Here is an 11723-nt window from a genome sequence, read left to right as displayed (position 1 = left end):
TGTGTCCCCAGAGCCATTTGTTCCTCGTGCCCCAGGCTCAGCCAGCTAAGAGGGACAAGCGGCTCTAGGAACAAGAATGATTTTGCTTTACAAAGTTTCACCTTGTTCAACGTATCTTAATTTCACTAAAAACAATGGCATCGTTTGAGATGTACCATGAGTCCCACTTGGGCCCTGACTGACGGTTTAAATTTCCACACCCACAATCTTTGTACCACCAGCCCGCATTGTCGTCCACTGCACAGTTCTTACTAGGATATTTGTCGTTATCAGAGTCTTTCGTCGTAAAAAACTGCCATGACGAGTCGCCACCACAATCGCTGATGTTTCCAGAGTAACCCCATATTTTCATACGGTATTTATCGTTTGGCCCGTCAACTGTGACGTGGGAGTACTCTGCGAATCCAGCTTTGTTTTCACGCGTTTTCAGTTCAATCCTAAGGGTGCGAGTCGTATTCATGAGCTCGTGAATGATTTTATTTCCGAGCCAAAACTCACTTTGAAGATTTCCAAAGCCGTTTTCATACTCGACCCAGTTCTTGTTAAACTGCAGCGCAAAGGGACTGGTGCGCCTCTGTATGATTGTCCAGCCCCCTCCGTCCGTATGTTGATCACAGAAAACTTGGATTGAGCCAATGTTGATCAGATGGATTTGGTGCAAGCCGTCTAAGTTTTCGCCAGCCAGTTTTAGGGCTTGGCAACTTTTCGCTAAGAGAGGAGAAAAAGTAGGTCAAGGTGGCACTTAGAGCGGTTTTCAATTGAGTGTCGAAAGTAATTCCCACTTGCTTTGGTTTTGCATTATTTCTGTCTGTGATTGGTTTAAAATATTCGCGCCACCTCAACCATCAGAGGTAAAATCAAATTAAAACCAATTAAGACTCTCTTCACGTGGTGTCCTGGGCCGGCTACATGCAATACACACTTCGAGTCTTGGTTGGTTCACTGGATTGTTTGCGTTCTTGTGATTGGCAAAAGTGGTTACTTTGGTTTTTGGTTTTACGAAACTTAATATTGAAAACCGCTCTATGAAAAAGTCAAATGTTACTGAGTTACTGGTGACGCAGTTTTCGCTGTAAGAATTAAGAATGTCGTTTGCTATGTACGTACTGTAAAATACTGGATTTGAGCCCTCCAGGTTATATGTCCTCGTATTTATAGTCCCCCCCCCCCCCCTCTGTTTTCTAACGAATAAATACTCCGGTTTATAAGTACCCAGGGTAGGCTCTTACCGAAAGTGCTCGTAAAAAAAGCATTAAATGCTAAAAGAAGTGCTCGTTTTTTGCCAAAAAAGTGCTAAAATAATGCTATTTTTTTTAAAAAGTGCTCGTGGGTAACATAAAAATGCTCACTTTTTCCCGATTTTTTTAAACATAGAATATTACATTTTTTCAGATTTTCAGTTACATTTTTCAACAATAAAATGTAACGATCAATGTTTGATGTCAGAGTACGCTCTCGAGCTATCTCTGCCTTGGCTGGCTGCGAGCTATCTCTGCCTTGGTCCGGTGAATGTATGAATTTTTATTAATTAGAGATATTTTTCCTAATTACGAGCTTGTCTATTAAATACTGTTGTAATGCGGCGATGTAATCTGGGAGTGGTGGGTTCAAATCTCACGGACGTCAAATATATACTTTTCTAAGGATTGACTTCTTTTCTTAGAACTAACGTTAAAAACGAAATTAGTGGGTTAGTTTTCAGCACTTCAAATTAGTCAGTCAGTCAGACAGGCAATCAGTTAGTCAAGACAGACACAGACAGACAGACAGACCGTCAGCGGTCAGTCAGACAGACAGTAAGCAGTCTGTTAGTCGGTGTATCAGTCAGTCTGTCAGTCAGTCAGTCAGTCAGTCAGTCAGTCAGTCAGTCAGTCAGTCAGTCAGTCAGTCAGTCAGTCAGTCAGTCAGTCTATTCAAATAAAAAGTTTGCTTTTTAAGCCCTTATTTCTTACCACTTGGGACTGATGAATTTGAAAGTTTGTTTTCGCAGTGTGCTCCTGTATACCCTTCAGCACAGATACATTTGGGTGGACTGTCACATTGCTCCAGACACTTGCCACCATTATAACAAGGGCCTGATCCGCACAGATGAGGCTGCTGAAAAAAGAAAAACATACGAAATTGAGGTGCAGGTATAGTAGTTTTTATTTTTTAATTTGTTTTACAGTATATCAAAATCGACATGAAGCCAGAATGCGGACGTCTAAGACATTATAAAGTTAATTTACTAGACCCAGGGCCTTATTTAGGGGGGGGGGGGGGCGGCGTTGCCCCCGCCAGAAAAATAAAAAGGCGGAGAAAACTAACTAAAAAAAATAAGAAAAACTAAAGGTGTGCGGAGTTTGCCCCCACAGACAAATAATCTTAAGTACAGCCCTGAAACTTGTACATGACTTACCTCTAACTCAAAATAGCTAAACCCATCCATGCCAATGAAGTTCTCAAGGTTATTCTGTTTTGTCTCGTCGTTAATCTCGCACACATGTGGTAGCGTTGTACTGTGATCCTGATAGTTGAAGGACATGCACTTGGACTCGCGCATGCACCGGTGAGCACAATCAATCGCCGAGGTGACCTGGTGCTCAGCGAACACGTGATTTATCAGCACAGCGCCTTTTAATCATAATAAAGGATCATAAATACTTCTTATTTTATACCCCCGTGCATGGGCTAAATTATGATAATAAGATCACAATATTGTCAAAATATTGTTAAAAACTGTGTAGCGCAGTCTGTTGATCACATAATAAAGTTAGAGTTTCGTTTATGCGCTAATTTTTGTAAATAAATCCTGACGTTTCGGGACTTCTGTCCCTTCATCAGTGGAAAATAGCCGTTAAAGTCAGCGCGCGTCATTTTCTTTGAATGTGGCAACATTGCGTGCGCGCGCGCTAACTGAGTCCATTTAAATAAAAGCAAAGTCAATGTTTATGCCGCGCGGCTGTAGAGTGCGGCATTTGAAGATCAGGCGGCCTTCCGCGCTGCGTCTTTCTCTGATGTTCGTAAGGACTGATCGCACAACAGACACCATCATGTCATCTGTTGTGTGACCAGGCGAGGAGAAATGTTTTGCTACGGGCAGGTCAGCTTTCCTCTCGACAGATCTTAAATGTTCGCAGAACCTGTCGCCGAGCCTACGTCCTGTTTCGCCAATGTACGACATGGTGCATGCACGACAAGTGATAATATAAACGATGTTACTGGTCGTGCACGAGAACCTCTGTCGTATTGTCAGCGGTCCACCAGGGGTGTTGATCTGGGAGGCTGGATTGGTATGGGCGCAGGTCCTGCATCGTGGGCGGTGGCACGGAAAGGTTCCATGGGGTTCATCCCCTGTGTTAGCGCCGGATTGAAGACTGCTGCGAACCAAGGAATCTCTTAAATTGGTGTCCCGGCGGTAAGCACCGAGTACGCGCGAGTTGTCAAGGAGTTCCTTTGTTTCAGGATCTGATTTGAGCAGAGAGAAGTTCTTTGAAAGAATGTTCTTCATGTGGCGGTTGATTGGGTTGTAAGTTAATACCAAGGGGATAACTTGCTCGTTGGATTGCCCGTCGTTAGATGGTCGCAAGGCAGTTTCGCGGGAGATGCTGTTGACGCGTTGGAGGGCTCGCTCTACAACTGCTGGAGGATACTCAAGGGTGCAGAAAGAAAGATGACATTTCTTTGCTTTTGGTGTTATAGTCATTTTCGTCACTGCATATTCGTTTGAGGCGTAGAAACTGGCTATAAGGGACGGAGTTTTTACACTGGACAGGATGTACTGAAGTGTACGTGAGATACGAGTGTGAGTCGGTTTCCTTGTAGTGAATGGTTGTCGCCAGTCCTTGAGGTGTTGGCTTCAGGAAGAGGTCTAGGAAAGGAAGCTGTTTGTCACTGATTGCCCAGGTGAACTGAAGGCTTGGATGGAAGTTGTTAACGAACGTGGCAAAGTCGTCAAGTTCGCTCTTGCTACAAGCAGCTGCCCCTACAATGTCATCAATATAACGCTTGTAGAGGTCAGGCTTCTTCTCAGGATACTGTTGGAAAATCTGTTCTTCGACGTGGCCGACGAACAGACAGGCGTAGTTGGGCCCCAGTCTACTTCCCATTGCCACGCCACCCGTTTGTTGGTAGAAACCTCCATTGAAACTGAAGCTATTAAGTGTGAGGACCAACTCTGCAAGGCGTACTAAAGTATGCGTAGGTGGTTCCAGCACTGGCCGTTTGTCTAAGAAATGTGTTAATGCTAAAAGGCCATCGTTATTTGGTATTACTGTGTACAAAGACTTGATGTCCATTGTGAACACAAAACGATTAGCGCTGGTCGTCGGATAGCTAAAAGTCTGCGCGATGTCGAGCATGTGGTTGGTATCCTTGACATAGCTGGGCAAACTGCGAACTAAGGGAGAAGTGATTTGATCGAGGTAAGTTGCCAAGAGCTCAGTGGGGCAGTTGCATGCCGACACAATAGATCTCCCTGGGTTGCCTGGCTTGTGTATTTTTGGGAGGAGGTAAAACTTGGAAGTGCGAGGGTGATCTACAATGAGATTGGTAGCTGTAGCTGGAAGTTCTCCATTTGGGCTAAATTATGATTGGTTAGTTACAAGCTTAATTAAAGCAGTTATCTTATATTTGCCAGTTTCTCAAAAAATAATTTTGTCACATAAATACTGTTGCATTGTATATTGTGGGGTATCATCCGGTTACCAGCTTAAACGATCGATATGGACCACAAAAAATTGTGCCCGCCATTTCTCGATCGTTTTGTATTATTTGGCAATTGAGACACGATCATTTGATCCGAGTGGCACCCTGCCCGCATTGAAAAAATGAACGCGCAGTACTGGCGAATTATTGGGTCAATAAGACAAAATACTGGGCCTAGCGTCCCATCCATGTATGCATGGAAGATAGACTCGCAGTAGCCTGCCATGCTACTGAAATTTAAACAAAATTAAATTCCCGCATTAATAAACAACCTATAACAAACCAGCTTTAGCCTTAATACGTCAGCGTGAGATCACAATTTATTTCCTAGCAGTAAAGCACCTACATTGATTGACCTTGATTCGCTTACCTTGAGCTTTCTTTACGAAAAACCGCTTGCGAATACAAATGTCTTCGCTTTGTGCTGGATCACACCTTTCAGTGAGAACAACAACGGCTGCAAGCACCACTAAGAAAGTTTCCATCTCTGTCAAAAACACCAGTGAGTGTCAAGTCGCGGAGTTAAATGTCCCTCGCATTGGTGCCTTAATTAAGAAATGATGACTTACAAAATCACTCAATAAGATCAACAGACAAATCCAGGCGACACGACCGTCAGCGCTATAATAAATATGTATTTTAAACCTGTAACTTTAATTTCAAATGAAATTCATATCCTTTAATTTGCTGGGAGAGTTTGAGCGATTTAACCTTAAGGTTACTATTGTTAGCGGCTACTAATTTTAGCGATTTTTCCCGCGCAAGATTAAGCGTCTATTTAATGTAGCAATTTTCTCAAAATTAATAAAAAATTTAGTGATATCGTGTAAACCAGTTTTAATGAACATATAGCTAAGACGGAAATCAATGTTCAGAAAAAGAACAAGCTCACTTGATATTGAACGAACATTTGCATAACCCGAAAGAACAAAGTTACCGACATCCATTTTTAAAGACCTTTTCAGGTCTACTATCTTTTATGGTCTTTAATTTTGTTTTCTTTTGGGGCGAGAGGGGGGATACTTAACATACGAGTAATAAATTTGACCGTGACAAATTTTAGCGCGTACTAAAATTAGCGATTTTCGCCCAACTCGCTAAAATTATAGCGATAACAATAGTAAAATTAAGGTAAAGCGCACATGTATGGGGGGAAAGCCTATTACAATATTCTAAACAAATCATACAAGTGCTTCTATGGAAAGACAAAAGTGGTCGATAAGTAAAAAGAAAGAAAAAGAAAAAACTTACTTTCATTGATATTTAACGATAAATGATTCCTGACCAGTACAGCAGTGTTATTTACGGATGCAGAAACGAGGTCTTTTAAATGTAAATATCAGACTGACAACGATAAAATATATTTCAAATCACACCTGCTGGACTCCAGTTATAACACCATACACAGCTGCTTCAGTCACTTATGGTCGGACCTATTAGTGATGCTAAAGGAGACAATATATTGCTAGTTTACTATAACACGGTAAGACAATAACGCAGTAAGGCGTTATTAGTCAGTCTTTTATGAATCGCTTTTAAATTTGCATAAAGTTTCGATTCTTTTTTGAGTGTGTGTGTGTGTCGCTGTGCGGTATATCGAGGAAAGGAACCTAAATTTTATTCAGTTTTCAACCTTGGAAATTGACGACTATTGTTAGGATTGAAGTATCACCATACAAGAAGAGCAAAGTTTTCCTTTCACACTTTAATTATGGTTCTAGCGGTTTTCTGTTGAGTTCAGCTTAAAACATTCCAAACGGAACTGTTATGAGAAGATGGTCAACTATAAGTTTAAGTTGAATTTTTTCTCAAGTTTTTATTTTGATTAATTTTATTTGTTTCAGTCACTGGCCAACATAGTTCAAAACCATGAAAAATAAACTGCACAAAGACAATTATTGCGATAAGCAAAATGAAAGGTTTCGTTAACACTTTTCCCTCTCGTCTCAAAAGCTAAACGACTGAAGTGTAAATATTCCTAAAAACGCTTAGATTAGTGTAAATATCGAAAGAAAATATAGTGGTTGTAATACTAACGAACCTATTATTCTACCTGCACGGACATATTAGTAGAAATAAATTGTGGCTCCTCCAGGAATAAATTATCTGTTGCTCTCCTGGCCATACCGTTAGGGACGGACCATTCTTTTCTTGGAGGATGAAACATTTTCTTCTGCAAAAATTTTTTTAAAGAACTGGAGACCTATAATTTTTTTAAACTGTAATTACCAAATTGGGACCAAAGCTATCGCAACAGACTAATAAAAGTTCTGCCGCACCTTATAGATAACGATCAAACTGGATTCTTTATATCAGACCAAGAGAGGATATCCTCTCTTGATCAGACTCATCGATAGCGTAACCCATTATACAACGGCCAACAAAGCCGCTGGACTTTTAGTTTTTCTCGATTATGCTTTTGATACAGTAGAACAATAGAAAAAAGTGTTAACATATCCCTTGATCGAGAAGATCGCAAATATCTGGTCTGAAATAACTTTCGAGAAAATTGTTTAGTCACAGACCATTTTCGCTCTCTGAACCTTTGGCACAACTCTCTTTTACGGATCAACAACAAACCAATCTTCTACGAAGAATGGCTGAAAAAAGGGATTAACAAGGTTTCGCATTTCCTAAAAGATTCAGATGCGTTCCTACTTTTTCATGAATTCAAAGAGCGCTATGACATCATCGAAACAAATGATATTGGTTTTTACGGGTTGTTGTCTGCCTTAAACCTATCCAGACAGGGAGGAAAGGGGGCGGAAAGTACCCGCGATTCAACTGAACGCTGCCAAACTTTGCGAGTCTATCTAAAATTTATCTGGGAATAATTTGGTAGGATAGGTTGTTGTGTGATCTATAACTGAAGAGACGCACGCCAAAATGGAATATGTTTGTTAAGCAGACCATAGAAATGACGTCATAAAACGTTAGAAAGAAGAACAACTTGTGACAAACGGGTGTAATCTCGTTCCCAGATCTTCTACAAAGAATCTGAGAACGAGATTAAGGAGGCTCGATGTAGTTTTTTTTAGCCCCAGGGTGATCGTTTTGAAAATGAAAATTATCTAGGAAGCCAATGTTCGATTTTTGCCAAAATACACCAAAATGATCAAATATGCATATGACTAAAGTTTAATTTTTTACTGGTCACTTAGTCACAAAGGTTACCATAGCAACGACTGTTGTTTCCTTTTGTTTTCAAACAAGCCTAATTTTCTCGGAATCTAGATTGACTTTTGGTATTAATTTTTTGATATGTTAAAGATAAGTATATTAACTAACTGTTGACAAAATTTAAGAAAAACCCGTAAGAGCGTTTTCAAGTAAATCAAGCAGAAAATTTTCAGAAAAATTCCGTTTTAATGTGAAATAGTTCCTTTTAAATTGTTTCGTAGTATTTGAACGCAGTTATTCAAACTGAAATGTAAATGCTAACACCATCAAAGACCATTAACTAAAAGCGAGAGAGTTTTTGCTTTAATTTCTTAAAATATATCGACTACCAATTATAGAAACAACAAGAAGTTACAAAAAACTTCATTCTTGATTAACTCTTAAACGCTCTTACAGATTTTTCTGAAATTTTGTCTACAGGTAGTCAATCCACTGTACTTTAACATATCAAAAAATAAATACCAATTGTCAATCTAGATTTCGAGAAAATCAAGCTTGTTTGAAAACAAAAGAAAACGACAATCGTTGCTATGGTAACCTTTGTGACTAAGTGACCCGTAAAAAATTAAACTTTGGTCATATTTAATTATTATGGTGTATTTTGGCAAAAATCTAACATTGGCTTCCTAGATAGTTTTAATTTTCAAAAAGGCCACCCTAAAGCTAAAAAAACTACATCGAGATTCCTTAAGCAAAAGTACCCAAGATTGCTTTATCGCCAATTTCTGGTTGTTTCACATTGCTTTTGCTCCATAAATTGGATTTCAATGGAAAGAAGCACAATTTGAAGGGAATTGCCCTTTTCAATTAACCCTTTCAGTGCTACATTTCTCCAAAAACAGGGTTTTTTTCTACCGTTAAACTGAATTTTTGATGCTACGATCCTGAATTTCCTTTAACTTTGCTTAAAAAGCACTTTTCCACAATGCAGCAAGATTTTGATGAAGATTCCATTGAAACATGTACAAAATTGTACTTTGGCTAGGGCTTTCCACAAGTTGCTCGAGATTTCCCAAAAAGTTGCCCCTGATTTCTCAAAAAGTTGCTCAAAAGTTGCTTCAAAAATCCCAAAAAGTTGTTTCTGATACTAAAAGTTGCTCGAAAGTTGCTTTAAAAAATCTAAAACGCTGCTTCTAATCAAGAGGATTTCTCTAAATTTATCGCTATTTTCCCATTGAGGGTTAGGTTTCTAAGCAGTTTTCTGCAATTTTACAGCAAAAGAAGTATCTAAATAATATATTAAGGAGAAAATTTGTTAAATAGCAAGGTTTTCTTAAGATATCGATGACGTCACGTTTCCTGACGAGTTTTGTAATGTTTTAATGCAGAATGAGCCGAAAGTTGAAACGTCTTCGGATGTTCCTCGAAAATCTTCGGCGAACTTCGTAAATCTTCGGAAACTTTCGTATGGTCATTGAACAACACTCCGATAATCTTCGGAGATCTTCGGTCTGGAAATTGCTCAAAATGCAACAAGTTGCTCGAGAGGAAAAAAGTTGCTCGAAGGGGAAAAAGTTGCTCGAAATATGAAAAGTTGCCAAAAAGTTGCCGAGCAACTTGTGGAAAGCCCTAACTTTGGCGCACGCGCATAAGCCAAAATTTGGACTTATTATTTTTATTTATTTTTGCGAAATCGTTTCCATTTCTTTTTCTTGCTTCTTTTCCTTTCATTTCTCTCGGCTTTGTTATTTCCACTTCTTTCTGCTCTATCCGTCCTTCCTTTAGACCAAAAAAGTTTTGATTAAAACATTGGTAAACCCTGAAAAGAGGACCTCGATCTTTTACAGGTGTTTTGGCCTGTTTAAGCACCGATTTTGCACTAAAACGTGATTGACTTTTTCTCGATTAGCTCTGTCAGGATGCGACCGATATGCAAAATGAATAGTTCTTTGAAAAGGTCAAACCTAACTCTATCAGATGCTTATCACTAAAATATGCTGACCTTCAAGTTGATGACGTCACAAGTGGTTCATTGACTGCTCCTCCAAATGTCGAGAAAAGTCGACTTAAGCACTGAAAGAGTTAAGGCGGGTGTTGAATGTAGACCATGGGAAGTGTGGCCGATTTATTTTAAACAGTCTTCAATTTAGAGGTTTGGTGAACTGTTAACGATTTGTTGAGGATAAATACTAAATATAATTAAGCCTAGTAAATGGTGACGAAATGAAAGTTTGGGAATAAAATTCTTACATGTAGACCTGACTTATTATCTGCTAACCAGTGTAGAGTAATTTTAGTAAAATAATTCTTCATAACCGCCAAACTACTATAGAAATTCTGTTTTTGTAGTAAATAGTAAAGATGGTATTATTCGTGTTTAATTCTGTTTTTGTCTCTCTTGTAATGCCATTGTTCACTTAGAGTAATTACAAATGAACCATAATATTTTGCTTAAATTTTTTTTACCCTGCATAGCTGGCGCCTGTTTAGTTTTTGGGCGCACATCTGGGAAACGCGGAAGGTGTGAGAAATGCACGCCCAAAAGTCACGGAGGCTAACAATTTTTCATCGTGTTTATTTTAACGTATCTTAATTTCACTAAAAACAATGGCATCACTTGGGATGTACGGCCATGACTCCCACTTGGGCCCCGTCTGGCGGTTTAAATTTCCACACTGCCCGCAAGTTTTGTACCACCAGCCCGCATTATTATCCACTGCACAGTTCTTACTAGGTTCTGCGTCGTTATCCGAGTCTTTCGTCGTAAAAGACTGCCATGACGAGTCACTACCGCAATCAGGGATGTTGCCAGAATAACCCAGTATTTTCATACGGTACTTGTGGTTTGGCCCGTCCACCGTGACGTGGGAGTACTTTGCGAATCCAGCCTTGTTTTCACGCGTTTTGAGTTCAATCCTGAGGGTACGAGCCGTTTTCATGAGTTCGTGAATGATTTTATTTCCGAGCCAAAACTCGCCTTGAGGATTTTTAAAGCCGTTTTCATACTCGACCCAATCCCTGTCGAACGACAGCGTGAAAGGACTGGTGCGCCTCTGAATGATTGTCCAGCCCCCTTCGTCCGTTTGTTGATCACAGAGCACTTGGACCGAGCCAATGTTGGTTAGATGGATTTGGTGCAGACTTTCTGAGTTTTCGCCTGCCAGTTTAAGGACGAGGCAACTTTCAGCTAAATGAGGAGAGAAATAAGTCAAGGCAGCTATTTGGGGCTGCGTTTGCTAACTTAGGGCGGTTGAAAGTAGTCCTCACTTGCTTAAGCTTTACGCTACTGCTTTCTGTGATTGGTTTAAAACATTTGCATCACTTTTCAGCCAATCAGAAGTAATACAAAAACAATCGAGTTATATATTCACACGACTCTCCGCGCTTCGTGTGGACTACATATATTTGCTGCGAGTCTGACCAAGAGATTATTTTATTATTATTTAATTTTCTCTTGGTCTGAGTAATTCACTGGATTGTTTGTGTCCTTTGCGATCGGTCAGAGTGATTTCGTTGTTGTTGTTGTTGTTTTTTTTACTGACAACTGCGCTATGAAAAGATCAATTTTACCATTTGTCGAGGCATTGTGCATTGTGACTGCGCATGCAAACAAAAGGTCGCTTGTTATGTACCTAAATACTGGATATAAGCCCTCCCGGTTATATGTCGCCCGATTCCAGTCTGCAAAGAAAAATATCGGTTTTGAGCGCCCCGGCCGGGTATATGTCCAGGCATTTTGACCCTCCAATTATAAGCCCATTCAAAACGTCTAACGAAATATTGTTTAAGTTAAGGGTCTACAAGCTACTTGCTTCTCCAATCCCACTGGCTCAGACATAAACATGGCGTCTCACCGTTTTCGCAGATTTTGCCGTGGAATCCATCTCGGCAGGAGCAGTTGTAACCGTCAGTGGTGT

At 39.9% G+C, this 11723-nt stretch overlaps 1 protein-coding gene across 1 annotated transcript in view; it reads right to left on the bottom strand.

Moving 5' to 3' along the window:
- Nucleotides 1-85: 85 nt before the first annotated feature.
- The window catches only part of LOC144635998 (tenascin-R-like), a 15586-nt gene continuing 3948 nt past the window's right edge, over nucleotides 86-11723 (bottom strand). The window contains exons 4-5 of the mRNA XM_078495133.1: nucleotides 11661-11723; nucleotides 86-708 (exon numbers count right to left, since the gene is read on the bottom strand). The exon at nucleotides 11661-11723 is cut by the window's right edge and continues 51 nt beyond it. Of these exons, the coding sequence (XP_078351259.1) occupies nucleotides 107-708; nucleotides 11661-11723 (665 nt within the window). The 3' untranslated portion in view covers nucleotides 86-106. The remainder of the gene's footprint in view (nucleotides 709-11660) is intronic.

Source organism: Oculina patagonica, chromosome 13, assembly GCF_052425735.1.
Source record: "Oculina patagonica isolate OP01 chromosome 13, crgOcupat, whole genome shotgun sequence".
In the NCBI taxonomy this organism is placed as follows: Eukaryota; Metazoa; Cnidaria; class Anthozoa; order Scleractinia; family Oculinidae; genus Oculina; species Oculina patagonica.
Note: the sequence above shows the minus strand (reverse complement) of the source record. Positions and strands in the feature narration are given on the sequence as shown.